This window comes from Hemiscyllium ocellatum, chromosome 5, assembly GCF_020745735.1.
Source record: "Hemiscyllium ocellatum isolate sHemOce1 chromosome 5, sHemOce1.pat.X.cur, whole genome shotgun sequence".
Taxonomy (NCBI): Eukaryota; Metazoa; Chordata; class Chondrichthyes; order Orectolobiformes; family Hemiscylliidae; genus Hemiscyllium; species Hemiscyllium ocellatum.
In genome coordinates, this window is record NC_083405.1 from 30,377,506 (window position 1) to 30,394,483 (window position 16,978).

At 41.7% G+C, this 16,978-nt stretch overlaps 1 protein-coding gene across 7 annotated transcripts in view; it reads left to right on the plus strand.

The window, feature by feature from the left end:
- wipf3 (WAS/WASL interacting protein family member 3) overlaps positions 1-16,978 on the plus strand; it is a 92,494-nt gene that overhangs the window by 40,217 nt on the left and 35,299 nt on the right. Inside the window, exon 1 of one of the 7 annotated variants that reach the window (XM_060825365.1) lies at positions 2,503-3,179. The exons of the other annotated variants lie outside the window; for them this stretch is intronic. Coding sequence (XP_060681348.1) covers positions 3,006-3,179 — 174 coding nt within the window. The 5' untranslated portion in view covers positions 2,503-3,005. Of the gene's footprint in view, positions 1-2,502; positions 3,180-16,978 lie in introns of those variants that run through there. 7 annotated transcript variants of the gene reach the window in all.

Consider the following 16,978-nt stretch of genomic DNA (forward strand, 5'->3'; position numbering starts at 1 on the left):
TTTTTATGTGTGCAATAATAGTTAACTGTGTTGAATAATTGGCTGTTCATCTTAATACAATTACAGTACTGTAGATTGATTTAATTGTTCACAAGTAAAAGCTTTCAAGGCTCTAGTAGTTTCTAATCTTTAACTTTTGAAGGTTAAGATTGCGCTCGTATCTTCCTCAAGAATGTGTTTCAGTACTGTGTGGAAACATAGCAACTTTAGGAGTAGGCCGTCCAGCCATTTTTGAGCCTGGTCTACCATTGAAGGTCATTGCTCATCTTCCACTTCCATTATCATATGGGAATAACATGGAAATATCTGTTGATTTTATATTAGTAACCAGAAATCTACCAATCTGTATTTTCAACTTCATGACTAAACGTCCTCAGCCCTTGGGGGTAGAGTGCCAACTATTCAACACCTTCTGCGTGAAGACATTCCTCCTCCTCTCATACTCTTAAATGGTTTGACCTTTTTTATTCTGAGGCTGTGTCCCCTGGTTTGAGATCCCCTCAGCTAGGGAAAACCCCTTTCTTGCATTTACTGTCAGTGCCTATCAGAACTTTGCATGTTTCTATGAGATTGCCGCTTATTCTTCCAAACTCTGGAGAATATAGGCCCAGTTTCCTCAGTCTTACCATTTTTCAGGAGTCTGTTTGGTGAACCTCCAATCCATGTCCTTTGTCACAATTATTTACTTCCTTTTAGACCATGTGTGTGCAGTTCTGGTCTCTATGCTCCAGATGCAACCCCAGTGTTTGATACAATTGAAGGGGATTTCCTATTTGGACAGAGAGACAGAGAGACAGAGAGACAGAGAGACAGAGAGACAGAGAGACAGAGAGACAGAGAGACAGAGAGACAGAGAGACAGAGAGACAGAGAGACAGAGAGACAGAGAGACAGAGAGACAGAGAGACAGGTACAAGATTGTTAGGGACTTGTTAGGGAAGAAGTGGAAAGGCCATTTCCCCTTGAGTGTCTAGCCCCAAAGGGCAAAATCTCACAATAACTGGTCACACAATTCAGACAGATTTGAGGATTCTTCTGAGGGTTTTGGGCACTGAGGCCTGTTGAGGCTGGGTCACAAAGTATATTCAAGGCTGAGGTCGACAGATGTTTAATCATTCAGTGAATCAAACTTTGAGGAAAAGGCAGGAAAGTGAAAATGAGGAATATTTTAGATCAGCCATGGTTGTTGAATGGCAGTGTAGGCTTTGATGGACTCAATAGCCTACTTCTCCTGTATCACTGCTCCTGCGTGCAAATCCCTTGGCCATTAATGGCTTAAATGAGATCTGCTTCTCAAGTTTATTTATTACACTTACAAGCTAGCTTTCAGTGAAAACTTACAATTCCAAGTGCAACAGGAGAAGCACCTATGTAAATTTCTCATTGGTAAAGGCAGTTGGAAGCTTTGACATTTTTCATCAGATAATTAATGAATGCTATATGCAGCAAATAAAGCATTGTTCAACTGAGAAGTGCCATCAGCCAATGCCCGTGACCATTATCATTTGTGAACTGTGACCACCTTATTTCATACAAGTATGAGCTGAATAATACATACTTTAATGTTGCTGTTGATTTTTTGTTTCTGTGTAAAGGTTTCCTCTATTTAGAACACCATTCTCGCATGTTGAATGTATCCCTTATATTTTAGAGAGTTTATCTTTTTAAGGGGTCCGTGTTGTGTGGATACAATGCTGTGACTCTTCTTACCAGTGAGCCTGATGTGGGTTTGCAAATTGCATGCACACACCATTGGTGCTATAGACTCTGCTTCATAACTTATAATGTGTTTTGTTACCTTAAATAAATGAACATCGATGAAATCAATCCTTGATGAGTGACTCATTATTAGGCTAATATTGTTATGATGTGGTGAACATTGATGGAAAGCATTGTACTGATGTCTATTATGCTTGAACTGCCAGCAAGCAAGCTAACTTGCAGATAGAATATGGTTGACAGTTTTAAATCGTGCTTAAGTACACAAAGCAATCCTTGTTGTCTTTGTTTGATACAGCATTGGAGAATATTGAAAACAGATTACTGGTAAATAGAAAAGTACTTATCAAGAGATTTGGTTTAACACAGTTGAGATTGGCAAAGGATTAGGTTGTGTGTTTTGGATTGATAGTAAGCAAGGAATGGTCAATGGCATATTGTCAAATACTCTTCGTTCCCTAGTTTAAATCCACATGCAGCAGATCTTGAGCAGAATTTAACACTTTTAAACAGGCTTTAGAGATTTGGTTTCTAGTCAAGCCATTAAGATTTGCTTTGCAAGTGGGAACAAAGTTCTACACACTTAAAACATCAGGGTAAAAGAGCTGAAAAATGCCAGAAGGTATTAGCCACATTAGAAGAACAATTGAGTCAGATTAGTCATAAGTACAAGCTTACCAGAGTTCATGTTATTTAAATAGAAGCCTACAGAATCCATAGATCATTTTGCAAACAGATTTGGAGAAAAGGGCTCATTGTGTAATTTTTTTTCCGGATGTGGAGCTAAGAAGCAGAATCATTGAGTTTGCTGATTTGTATCTACCCTCATGGAGATTTTCCAGAATACTTGCAAGGCAATGATTTATAATCCAAAGAGCTACTGGAGGATGGATGCAAGTACAGGTAGAAGATCCTTTATCCAAAGTGCTCCGGACCAGCTGTTTTTCGGAATTTGGAATTTTTCGGCTTTCAGAATAGTGACAGTTTAATTGTGAAATTTTAAAAGATCCTACTGGAGAAGCAGACTTCTCACTAAGAACGTGTTTGGCCATGCCCTCCCAGGTCACAACTGAGTGACCCATATCGAGTGGGTGTCGATTTTGGGAGGGTTCAGAGAAACCTCAGGCCTGTTGATGCTTGGCCACGCCCTCCTGTCACATCTCAGTGACACACATCAAGTGGGTGTCAACTTGGATTAACTGTTTGCTCACCAAACAATCTTTGTTAAAAGAGAGGGAAAAAAAAGCTTCGGATTTCAGAGATTTTTGGTTTTTGGTTGTCTGGATAATGGTTCTTCTACCTATACAAAGCTTTCCTCACAGGTGGTTGAAACATAAAGGTCCTGAGTACAAACTCGATGATTATCTTCACCCTTGGAACACAAACCTAGCAAGATATGGGCAAGGTGTGGTCTTCTGCATGCCACCAGGGAAATACCCAGCTTTCAATCAATTTTACAAGGTATGCAGCAGAAAAGGCCATCTGCAGAAGCAGTGTAGCACAGCATAGACTGATGCAGCTCCGAAGAGTTGTGCGTGGAATCAAACAGACCATACTCATCAGCTGTGATTAAAACATTTTGTATCTGTCCACAAATGTGTGTGTGTATGTATGTGCATATATACCAGATCTAATGGTTGTACATGTTAAGACATGTTAAAACAAACAGTGGTGAACACGTTTCATACTGTGGTGTTTTTCATGCAATTCAGCGTGGTGTTTGAATCGTTTGCAAAAATTCTAATTATCTCAACTCAGAATTGGTAAACAATCATTATTGACTAAGATTGGTACTTGCCCACATGCACCTGAAAACTAAAACAAAAAGTACTCTACTCCTGTTGAAACTTAGGAACATTAAAGCTTTCAATACATGATTCACTAATTCTATCTGGAAGATGAATAGTACTGGAGTTAAGAACAGTTAGCCTAACATCAGCCATTCTATATTGTAGACACTGCTGGACCAGCAGTTGCATGGATACAAGTATACTGTGACCTCCTACTAGTCACAATCCATGCGATCAGAAAACATCCAGAAACTGCAAAGTATTCGAGAGATAGGGAACATTTCATTTTCTTCTGAATAACTGATGCTAAGATCTCAGCTCTCCATGGTGAGTGTGAAATGGAAGCTCAAGAGGAAAAGATTGAACAATTAGCTGAAAACTTTTGAATACCATTTCAAAGCTGATTAAAGGATACCTCTGCCCAGTGCTCAAACTGATTTCAAGAGCTGAAAAAGAGAGTGGAAGCTGCAAGCTCTGTATCATCAGTTCAGTGAAACGATTGTCATTTTAAGACCATAAGACATAGGAGTGGAAGTAAGGCCATTCAGCCCATCAAGTCCACTCTGCCATTCAATCGTGGCTGATGGGCATTTCAACTCCACTTACCAGCATTTTCCCTGTAGCCCTTAATTCCTCGTGACATCAAGAATCTATCAATCTCTGCCTTGAAGACATTTAGCGTCCCGGCCTCCACTGCACTCTGCGGCAATGAATTCCACAGGCCCACCACTCTCTGGCTGAAGAAATGTCTCCGCACTTCTGTTCTGAATTGACCCCCTCTAATTCTAAGGCTGTGTCCGCAGGTTCTAGTCTCCTCGCCTAACGGAAACAATTTCCTAGCCTCCACCTTTCCAAACCATGTATTATCTTTGTAAGTTTCTATTAAATCTCCCCTTAACCTTCTAAACTCCAATGAATACAATCCCAGGATCCTCAGCCGTTCCTCGTATGTTACACCTACCATTCCAGGGATCATCCGTGTGAATCTCTGCTGGACACGTTCCTGTGCCAGTATGTCCTTCCTGAGGTGTGGGGACCAAAACTGGACACGATACTCCAAATGGGGCCTAACCAGAGCTTTATAAAGTCTCAATAGCACAACGGTGCTTTTATATTCCAACCCTCTTAAGATAAATGACAACATTGCATTCGCTTTCTTAATCACGGACTCCACCTGCATGTTTACCTTTAGAGAATCCTGGACTAGCACTCCCACTTTGTACTTTTGCTTTACGAATTTTCTCACCGTTTAGAAAGCAGTCTATGCTTTTATTCTTTTTGCCAAAGTGCAAGACCCCTCATTTGCTCACGTTGAATTCCATCAGCCATTTCCTGGACCACTCTCCCAAACTGTCTCGATCCTTCTGCAGCCTCCCCACTTCCTCAGTACTACCTGCCTGTCCACCTAACTCCGTATCATCGGCAAACTTCGCTAGAATGCCCCCAGTCCCTTCATCTGTGAACAGCTGCGGCCCCAACACTGAACCCTGCAGGACACCGCTTGTCACTGGCTGCCATTCCAAAAATGAACCTTTTATCCCAACTCTCTGCCTTCTGATATGGATCCTCAATCCATACCAGTAGCTCACCTCGAACACCATGGGCCCTCACCTTGCTCAGCAGCCTCCAGTGTGGCATCTTTATCAAAGGCCTTTTGGAAGTCTAGATAGACCACATCCATTGGGTTTCACTGGTCTAACCTATTTGTCACCTCTTTCAAAGAATTCCAACAGGTTTGTCAGACACGACCTCCCCTTACTAAATCCACGTTGACTTGTTCTAATCAGACTCTGCTCTTCCAAGAATTTAGAAACCTCATCCTTAATGATGGATTCTAGAATTTTACCAACAACAGAGTTTAGGCTAATTGGCCTATAATTTTCCATGTTTTGTCTTAATCCTTTCTTGAACAAGGGGATTACAACAATGATCTTCCAATCATCTGGGACTTTCCCTGACTCCAGTGACTTTTGAAAGGTCTCAACCAATGCCTCCGTTATTTCCTCAGCCACCTCTTTCAGAACTCTAGGATGTATCCCATCGGGGCCAGGAGATTTATCAATTTTAAGACCTTCTTAGCTTTTCTAGCACTTTCTCTTTTGTAATGGCAACCATACACAACTCAGCCCCCTGACTCCCTTTAATTGTTGGGATATTACTCATGTCTTCCACTGTGAAGACTGACGCAAAGTACTTGTTAATTTCTCCAGCTATTTCCTTATCTCCCATCACTAGGCTTCCAGCATCAGTTTGAAGTGGCCCAATGTCTACTTCTGCCTGTAGTTTGTTCCTTTTATGTATTGAAAGAAACTTTTACTATCATGTCTAATATTACTGGCTAGCCTACCTTCATATTCGATCCTCTCCTTCCTTATTTCTCTTTTGTTATCCTCTGTTTGTTTATGTAGCCTTCCCAATCTTTTGATTTCCCACTGCTCTTGGCCACTTTATAGGATCTCTCTTTTCTTTAATACATTTCCTGACTGGCTTTGTCAGCCATGGCTGTCTAATCCCTCCCTGGATAATCTTTTTTTCTTGGGGATGAATCTCTGTCCATTGTCCTCCAATTATACCCACAAACTCCTGCCATTTTTGCTCTACTGTCTTCCCCGCTAGGCTCTGCTTCCAGTCTATTTTTGTCAGTTCCACTCTCATGCCCTCATAATTACCTTTATTTAATTGTAACACCATTACATCCGATTTTGCTTTCTCTTGTTCAAACTGCAGACTGAACTCTACCGTATTATGTTCGCTGCTTCCTAAGGATTCTCTTACTTTAAGATCTTTTATAAAATCTGGTTCATTACAAAGCACTAGGTCCAGAATAGCCTGTTCCCTTGTGGGCTCCATGACGAGCTGTTCCAAAAAGCCATCCTGTAAGCATTCCATGAATTCCCTTTCGTTGGATCCACTGGCAACATTATTTACCCGGTTCACCTGCATATTGAAGTCTCCCACGATCACCGTGACCTTGGCTTTCTGACATGCCTTCTCTATTTCCCGGTACATGTTGCGCCCCTGGTCCTGACCACTGTTAGGAGGTCTGTACATAACTCCCATTATGGTTTTTTTTGCCTTTGTGGGTCCTCAATTCCACCCACACAGACTCCACATCATCCGACATTATGTCATTCAGTGCCATAGATTTATTTTTTTTCTTAACAAGGCAACCCCACCCCCTCTGCCCACCTCCCTGTCTTTTCGATAAGTTGAAAATCCTTGGAGGTTTAACTGCCAGTCCTGACCCCCTTGGAACCATGTCTCTGTGATGCCTACCACATCATAATCATTCACTATGATCTGTGCCATTAGTTCATCTGCTTTGTTATGAATGCTACGATCATTCAGGTAAAGTGCCTTAATGCTAATTTATCATTAGAGATATTGGAAGTCATAAGATGTCCTAAGTTATCCTTCCTTTTACGCTGCATTCCCAGTCTGGCTTGAGTTTAAATCCTCCTGCACATATGCTATCCTATTGCTTATCTTTCCATTTAGCTCCATACTCCCTGTCGCTTTCACTCCCCCCCCCCCCCCCCCCCCCCAACCAACTCAGAAGTTTAAAGTCCTACTGACTGCCCTATTTATCCTCTTTGCTACAACATTGGTACCTGATCAGTTCAAGTGGAGACCGTCCCAACGGTACAGATCCCCCCCGTTCCAAAACCGCTACCACTGCCCCATGAAGTGGAATCCATCTTTCCCACACCAATCCCTTAGCCACGTGTTTACTTCCCTAATTTCTTTATCCCTATGCCAATTGGCACGTGGCTTGGGCAGTAATCCAGTGATTATGACCCTTGAGGACCTGTACTTCAATTTCCTTCTTAGTGCTTCGTAATCCCCAAACAGGTCCTCCACCCTAGCTTTGCCTATGTTGTTAGTCCTGACATGGACCACAACAATTGGATCCTCCCCCTCCCGCTCCAATATCCTTTCAAGCCGGTCAGAGATGTCTGCCACCGGGCAGGCAACACACCATGCGAGACTCCCGATCCGCTTGCAAAGGATACTATCTATCCCCCTAATTATAGAATCCCCTGTAAACACTACTTGTCTATTTACTCCCCCTCTTGAATGGCCTTCTGCACCATCTTCTTTTATGGGAAGGTCTGGAACAATTCACATAAACTAGATCAAGCTCAGCAGGAACAGGCATAAATGTTGAATTGAGCTCAAAGTATTGCTGGAGAAAATGTCAGATCGGCAATGAATTGTGGAGCTGTATAGCAAACTTGGCCACAGGAGGCAGTCCTCTGAAATAAATGTCAGTAATGATGCTGTAGTGAAAGAATTGAACCAGGAGATGGAGGAAATTGGACAATCACTGAAGCAGCTAGTGAAAGAGATCCAGAGTTCTTAGAAAACATGAAGGAAAAAGTAGTTTGGGAAGGCTTGCTAGTCATTAAAACAGATATGGAAGGGACAAATCTGCTGGACCAACAAAAGCTAGACTTATGGTGGAATTCACAGTCCAAGGTTTTGCAAATAAAATCCAGAGGCTTGGAAATGAACTGGAAATTCTTCAGGAAACAAAATCATAAGTGCCAGAAAATTTGAATCACTCAACAGCTTAAGTAATGAGATCAGACTGTAGCTAATCTGGACAGAAACTTCCTTCGTGTGTCATGATAAGCAAACTCTCATCACTGTGCATGCTCCAAGAAGCATGCCAACATTCAGTGTACATGTCACATGACCCAACCCATGAGGCAGTAAGCACCCAGTTATTAAAAGCTGCAATAATGTTGATTACTGAGATCCTAGCAAGGCAAAAGATGCACCTCCTTTTCCCAGAACTGTCAACCAGAACCTTTTCCATTCTATGGGGTTTTCCCCAAAGCAAAACCAAATCAAATTGTAATTCCTATAAACTGAAAGCAACTTAATGCCTTTTTAATATTCAGTGTCTTGACATTCTGAGAGTTTTTCAATCAAACAATAAACACTTCAGGAAGTGTTTATTGTTCTCACCTACAATTTTAAAAACTATGGTTGCAGAAAGACAGACAAGCTAATTATTTGACCCCCCTTTTGCACACAGATCAAAACTTACATGAAAAATTTTAAAATTCAAACCCAACTACTAATTTACATAATAGAAAAAATATCAGTTTCATTTTTCTGATGAATGTTCCTTTTCAAGCAAGAAACTTAGTTAGTTGATGAAATATAAACCATAATCGTTGCCTAAAATTTTGTTGTTTAGCCATGTATGAAAATAACTCTGGGTCTATAAATTATCACATGATCGTTAGTGCTGCCTTCTAAACTTCCACAAAACATCATGTGATTATTATTTTTAGAAGTTGTTCCTAGCCGCATCCTAGAAAAAAGGTTTGAAATACATTTTGGCACCCTTATTTCCCACAAAGAGGATATTTTCTCTGATCTAATGTGAGTTAACACTATTTATTATATTGTGGTGTTGCATATTTACTTAGCTTGATTTATAATAGGTAAATTTATTTCTGTGCTGGTCTCTGTAGCAGCAAGGATTGGACTGTACATTTACAATTATTTGCTCATCTAGGAAAACAGGTACATCACTTGCCTGCACATCAACTTGTAATCGATCCAAAGGAAGGCGAAGAGTGGCATTGGGAAAATCAGTTAAGAGAAAGTGAGGACTGCAGATGCTGGAGATCCGAGTTGAGTGTAGTGCTGGAAAAGCACAGCAGGTCAGGCAGCATCCGAGGAGCAGGAGAATTGACGTTTCAGGCATAAGCCCTTCATCATGAACCATTTCACTTTTGACATTTAATGGGTTACTTTTCATTTGGTCAAGTTTGATTTGTTAAACAAATCTTAAAGTTTGCTCATAGCTTTATGGATTCCTACTGAAGGGCTTACACCCGAAACATTGATTCTCTTGCTCCCTAGATGCTGCCTGACCTGCTGTGCTTTTCCAGCACCACACTCTCTCCAATCTAGAAAATCAGTGGATAATGGATTGGAGAACGATGAGGGTGGTGTCAGGAGTATCAGTGAGTGGAATAGACTTCAACATGAGGACAAATGAGTAGGGTTGGAGGCATCAAGGAGTGAAGTTTGAAAAGCTTCCCAATCCGATGTGTGGTAGGAGATGCTTGTGGGGACAGTCAGTTACGATAAGAAATTAGATACTGAAAGGGCTTTGGTGTGAACTATCCAGATGTGGATCTGTCAGAGGGAATTTGGCAGGAAAGGGCACATTTAGTCTGAGGTTGGGATAATTTTAAGGTCTAATACTTTGTGTCATGGAATCTTACAGAAATTCTTGGCGTGGAGGGGCTTGGATCAGAGGGTTTGGTGTCAACCAGTAAACTTGGAGCTCAAGGTGGCATGTCCAATTTGGAGAGTGACAGTCTAGGAGTAGTTTGTTGAAATCAGCCCGAGGTCAAAGGGGAATACTGTCTTGGAGATTGATCTTTCAGGAAGGTTCAAGAAGGTACAGTGGGGGATCATGCCCAGACGGGATGGGAGAAGTCAAGGTTTGGCAGGGAGATACTGAGTAGCAGAGGCAAGGATTGTTATGACTGGCTAATCAGGATTAGCCTGATTTTAAGGTATGTAGAAGTGACCTTGGATCATGTTCTTTGACATTAGTAGGTTAATTTTCGGTTAGCCAATTTTATTTGCTGTTAAACAAATCTCTTAATGTTTGTCCATAGCTTTATGGTTACCTTGTAAAGGAGGAGAAAGTGAGGACTGCAGATGCTGGAGATCAGATTCGAAGAGCCTGGTGCTGGAAAAGCACAGCCAGTCAGGTAGCATCCGAGGAGCAGGAGAATTGACATTTTCGGGTAAGAACCCTTTATCAGGAATGAGGCCTCGTGAAGTGCACATGCCCGAAACGTTGATTCTCCTGCTTCTCGGATGCTGCCTCTCCTGCTGTGTTTTTCCAGCACCAGACCCTTATTCCTCTTTATAAATCATTTGATGTAAGTGTCTTCAGTACTACAGTCTCAATATTTTGTAATTTGCACTTAAATTATACTGGTATGTTTCAGAAATTATTTTAAAAGGCATCATTGTCATAATTTTGGTAACATAATAAAATATAGGTTACTGTATACTTTTGACAAGCATTTGGTAATGCAAGTATACACTTGGCCAGCTTAATGGAGAGTAAGTGAGGAAGACAAGGCAGTTCCTTTTCAGGTCTACACCATTTCTGATGGAACCAATGCTAATTGTTATTCTGTAAAGACAATGATCACAGCACCAAGCATGAGATGTTCTATTCCTCAGCTGTTCACTGGATAATCTTACTGAACCATTGTGATAAACTGCTCCTGTTTCATCTGGTTAGTGTCAGTGGTCTAAATGTGCTCCAGTTTAGGGAGAGAAAACGTTATAGCTGTTCCAATTCTGATTATTATTCCCTAATCTTTGTTGGAAACAAAGGATGTTCAGAACTGGAAAGGTCCATTGTTTTTATCTTGTAGAACCAGTACAGAATTTTAAAAATTCATTCATGGGAATTGGATGTTTCTAGAGACAAAACTGTAGATGCTGGAATCCAAAGTAGACCGGCAGGAGGCTGTAAGAGCACAGCAAGGCAGGCAGCAGCAGGAGGTGGGGAAGTCAATGTTTCGGGTGGACCCCTTCAGGACTGGGTGGGGGGGCTGCAGATAAATTGGGGGCAGGGTAGTGAAGTGGGGCTAGGTGAAGACAGAGTGTATGACCAGGTTAGTCAATGGGAGGAATACATCTGGTAGGTGGCTGGGAGGAATGGAAGGGAGGAGGATGGGCTGAGAAAGGAGTCAGGAGATGGGAAGGGAGGCTACTTGAAATTGGAGAACTCAACATTGTGTCCTCCACACTGTAGACGGCCCAGGCAGAAGATGAGGTGTTGTTCCTCCAGTTTGCAGTACGGTTCATTGTGGCAATGGAGGAGGCCAAGGATGGTCATTTCGGAATGGGAAGGAGAATTAAAATGGTCGGTGACTGGGAGGTCCGGTTGGCCTCTGCGGGCCTGTTTGAGATGCTCAGCGAACCATTCCCTAAAATGTTTGCTCTCCCCAATATAGAGAAGACCGCATTGGAAGTGCCTGCTGCAGTAAACTAGGTTGGAGGAGAGGCAGCTGAATCTCGCTCGCTCGCGCTCTCTCTCTCTCTCCTGGAAGGACTGTTGGGGGCCCTGGATGGAGCTGGGGGGTGGTATGTCAGTAGCAGAATAGCAGCCAATGCATATAAATGAGACCAGGGATGGTGGGTGAAGTGGTATAACTGGCACAAGCAATGTATTGTTTGTATTTGTACTTCATATTTTGTAACATCTGGAAAAACAAAACCAAAAAGCTGTATACCGGTGAAAGCAAAATACTGTGGATGCTAGTCATTTGAGATAAAACTAAGTGCAGCAGGAACTCCGGTGTTCTGGCAGTATCTGAGGAGAGAGAAACCGTTTGACTCTGCCATTTGTATATAGATTTGCCACTTCTCTATATTTTGCATACTTTTTTAAACAGCAATAATGTGACTTTTTGGGGGAATAATTTCACAAGTTCATACTCCTGATTTTAAAGCTTCTCTTTTCAGTACCATTTGTGAATTCAGATGTAAAACAAATATGAGAGAGCCTCTAAATTCTGCTTCCCAATGCATATTTATGCAGGGAACTAAACTTACAAAATTCCGCAGACCCCAACCATTGCTTCAGGAAATGCATTATACTGCAAAATGTGACTAACTAAATAGTGTGTGTGTGTGTGTGTGTGTGAGCGATAAGTTTGGAGTACCATGATGATGCTTGCTTTATTGATGTATATTGGTTAATACATTTTTCTAGTAATGTGCTTTTTATTTGTTCCTGCTTTGCTTTACATTAGGCTAGTTGTGACAGTTTAAGAGAATATAAAAACTGGTATTGCAAACTTTTTATAGTATTTCTGTGGGAAAGGAAATAAGTGCAGCAACAAGATGGATCACCCTACCAATATTCAGGAAATCGAAAATGTTGCAATCTAAAGAATGTAGGTTGTGATGGGAAAGTACATATTCTGCAGTTGTTGTCTGATGCTTAAATTGCATTAACTTATGGTGCTGCAGGAGCACGTCAATCATGTGACTTAATCCAACAGTAGGTAAATTAATATCAACGGGTCCATATCTTTCACTTCTATGAATAGAAGAATGGTAAATCAACTCTTAAACTTCCAAATAGGCAAACTGAGATTCGTCACAAATAGTTATCTATGTATCTGGTATAAGTTCCAGCAAGCAGCCTTTCACACTTAGTATCACTCTAGAGAGGAGACATTGGATGAACTGAGCAACGGCATATTTTTAAAGTTATCCTCAACACAGCCATTAGTCCGCCTTCAGTAATCAATCACCTCTGGGATAAAATATGTTCCTCTACTAAAAATTTGGAGCCTTTGTAAGGTCCTCAGCAGGACTCATGCCAGCCGTCTGCTGGTGAACGTTCCCCTGAGACCTTATAAGGCCAGGAGTTCTTCGGTAATCAGAGCAACTTGGAAACCCTGCCAGGAGTGCTTGCTTGATATTTGATGTGGGTGGAAAGTGTGGGTTAGGTGAAAGAGCTGCACATCCATTCCTGAAAATGGTGGCAGTCACAAACTGGGCAGTTTCATCCTAATGTGCAGAAAAAACTTATTCACTGTCCAACTACCCTAGCCCCAATGTAAGTAGGAAGACCTAAATATTGAGGATAACAGGAGTAATCATGACTTTGTGTGGTTTTGTAGAATCATAGATTGCTAGACAAGTTGATGGGAATAACAATGAGTGAAGTAAAGTGTTCATTTTTGATCTATTTTTGATTTGTCAAACTTACCCAACCTGTATTATCTTTAACATCCAGCCGAATCATGCATAACTAGGACAAGCCAAATCATGGAGGTTAGGTTCATGGAAAATTATAGAAAAAGTTAAGGGGGTGGGGCAGAGAACTCACAAGTTAAGGTTTCCAGAACAGGTAATAGAACAGGGTATGGAAAGAGTCAAGAGTCCAACTTCAGGCACAGCAGAAAGGTGGACATCTATGAGAAGTGGGCAGTCAGTGCAGGACTGAGGGTGTTGTACGCATTTAAGTGCAATGTATGAAACCAGGTAAATGAGCCTGAAGTGCAGGTTTGAATTAATTGTTGTGGGTATTACAGAGACTTGGCTGCAAGGGGGTCAGGACTGGGAGCTAAATATCCAAGGATGTGCATCCTAGTGATAGAATGAGCAGAGGGGGCAGGGTTACCTTGTTAGTAAGAAATTAAATCCATAGCAAGAAGTGATGTAGGGTCAGAGGGTGCAGAATAGGTGTGGATAGAGTTGAGTCATGAAGAATTATGGGTCTTATGTACTGGCCTCTTGACAGTAGTCAGAAGGAAATAATTCAGGACATAGAAAAGGCATGCAAGCAAACCACAATTATTATAATCAACAAGGGACTTGTGGACTGGGAAAATCAGGTTGTTAGTAGATCTCAAGAAAAAGAATTTGTGGCGTGTCGACAGAGAGTGGTTTTCTTTTGGAAGAGCTTATCTGACATTTCTGGGTTTGGTGATGTGTAATAAGGCAGACTTCATTTAACGAATTTAAGGCGGGGGAACCTAGAGGGCAGTGATCATAATCTGTTAGAATTCATTTTCCAGTTTGAGAGGGAGAACCTGGAATCCGATGTAACAGTATTACCATTGAATAAAGGTAACTACAAAGACATGAGGGAGAAGCTGACCAGAGTTGATTGGAAGGGAAGCTGAAAATGTGTTGCTGGTCAAAGCACAGCAGGCCAGGCAGCATCTCAGGAATAGAGAATTTGACGTTTCGAGCATAAGCCCTTAATCAATGGAAGGGAAGCCTAGCAGGGCAGAAAATGTGTTGCTGGAAAAGCGCAGCAGGTCAGGCAGTATCCAAGGAGCAGGAGATTCGACATTTCGGGCATAAGCCCTTCTTCAAATCTCCTGCTCCTTGGATGCTGCCTGACCTGCTGTGCTTTTCCAGCAACACATTTTCAGCTGTGATCTCCAGCATCTGCAGACCTCACTTTCTCTTTGAAGATAGTAGGGCAGCACTGGCAAGCGTTTCTGGGGACAATTTGGGAGGCAAACCAGAAATTCATCCAAAGAGAACCATTTTTTAAAAAGAGTTCTGGTGAAGATTAGTGGTTGGCAAGAGGATCAAGAAGCTTTTTAAAAACCAGCTGAGGATTTCTGTGGACAATAGAAAAGATGAAATATGTGGGTGAGCTAGCTAGTAATACAAAAGAAGATTGCAGGTCTTTTTTTTTTAGATGCATAAAAGATGAGAGAAAGGCAAGAATGGACATTAGATGCTGGGAAACTGAGGCTGGGAAGTAATAATGGGGAACAAAAGAAATAGTGGAGGAACCAAATAGATAAATTGCATCAGTTTACATAATGGGAGACATCAGAATGCCATAACTTTGAGAGTCCTGGGGAGAGGTGAATGTGGTGACCATCACTAAGGAGAAGGTGCTCTGGGAAACTGAGAACTCTAGTTAAATTCAAGCTTTTGCCAAACCTTGCACTCTGCCAATTTTCACTTTAACATCTGCATATCATGCTATCCAAGAATGGAACCGAATCAATAATTCAGACTATATCAGGTGTGAATTACAGCAATCCGCTTTTTAGGTAGCTAAGACTGCATCAATATTACTAATGGATGGAGTATCATAGACAAAGGAACTCTAAACTCACTGACAAATTGCTAGACGTCCTGTGACAATGGTTCTTGGAGAGAAGGGAAGCAATTTCTGGCCCACCTTCTCCACCAGAAGCAATTGATACAGCAGGCATTGAAAGAGGCAGTTAGTCCTACAGTATTGAGTCCTCGCCTTTCACAAGCTGGCACCATAATACAAGGAAAAGGGTAGATATGAGTACACCTGGTATGGCAAGCCAATATTCCTACTAACATGTTCCTCCTACATTAGACACACAAGCATGGTCGTCTGGCAGAATTTTCTTCATTCTAAGAAGCCTAGATGTAGTACTGACTCAATAGAATCCGTGATACTTTAATCTGTAAGTCGGAGATTGGAGTTGCACACTGGTCAGTTACAAGTTCTGCAACTTATGGGAAAACTTGTGTTGCTAATGGAGGTTTTGGGTTCTTTTAGGATTCTTTTGTTAGCTCAATAAAAGCTTGGATTGGTCATTATTCAACTTTTTTTACTTTGATCTTGTAAGATAAACTTAAAAGCTAAGCCAAATTTATTACATATAGGCTTGTTTGATTTATATTTACTTGGTGTAGCTTCTCTTTTTTTTTGCAATAAAATACCTTGATTTATCTACAGTTAAAACTATAATTCCTAAAACTATATTCTAAATTTTTAAATGCAAAAATATACTTAGAAATATTTTGGTACATGTACACTTAATGGAGCTGTTCATATCTATACTCTCTATACTTGGAACAAATTGAAGTCTTTGTTCCCAAACTCACTCTCTATTTGCAGTCAACGTCTTGGCATTTAGCTAAGGCATCAGCAGGGCCCAGTTACTAAATGGACCCCATAAATCTTCAGCAGAAAGATCTTACACGGTGGTATTTCCCACCATGCCTTGGTGGCAGCTGCCCTAAGCTTTAGCATGTCCCTCAGCACATAGTCCTGGACCTTTTTTTGAATGTGCCAGTCTGCAATACATAGTCAGGGTCAACTCCTTCAACTGGAGGACCAACAAATTTCAGGCAGACCAAAGAGCATCTTTCATTTGAGTTGATGGTCCTCCTGGCAAGCTTCCTGGGAAACAGACCATACAGCATGGCATCCCGGGTCACTGAGCTGCTCGGGATGAACCTCGACAAATGCCACTGAATTCCTCTCCAAACTTTCTCTGCATAGGCACATTCCAGAAGGAGGTGTGTGACCGTCTCTCTTTCCCCCTCCACAGCTGCTTCGAGGGCAGCTTGCGATGGTGCAGAGTCTGGGCATATATAAAGGATCTCAGTGAGCGGCCATTCTCCCCACCCACGAAGCAATGTCCTGATGCTTGTTTAAAAGTTCTGGTGATGAGTCGTTCTACCAAATAACTGACCATCTGCCCTCTCCTTTTCCCAAATGGGTCTCTAGGACACTACGTGCTGACCAATTCCTGATGGACTTGTGGTCAAAAGGTGTTTTCCTTCACAAGTTTCTCCATGAAGGACAGGTCATACTGAATGTTCCAACTACTTGGAGCATTCCACAGCAGCGTGGCCAGGCCCATCCTTTGCAACACCGGGGGCCCGTGTTAAAGTACAGATTTGAGATGGCCTAGAGAATCCCTTGTGGAATCAGACCTACAAAGCCTCTCTCGGCTCGTCTCGGAGATTGTACTCTTTGGAAATCTGGAATAAAAACCTCTTACAGACAGACTAGTTTAATTTTTAGTCATCCCCCTTTTATTCACTAACAGCATCACTGTTAGAACATAACACTGGTGCCTATAAGCTAAACTAACTAGGTTCTAATAACCTAGGAGAGTAGGGTACCAGCTCTTCAAGTGTCCCAGCAGGCTA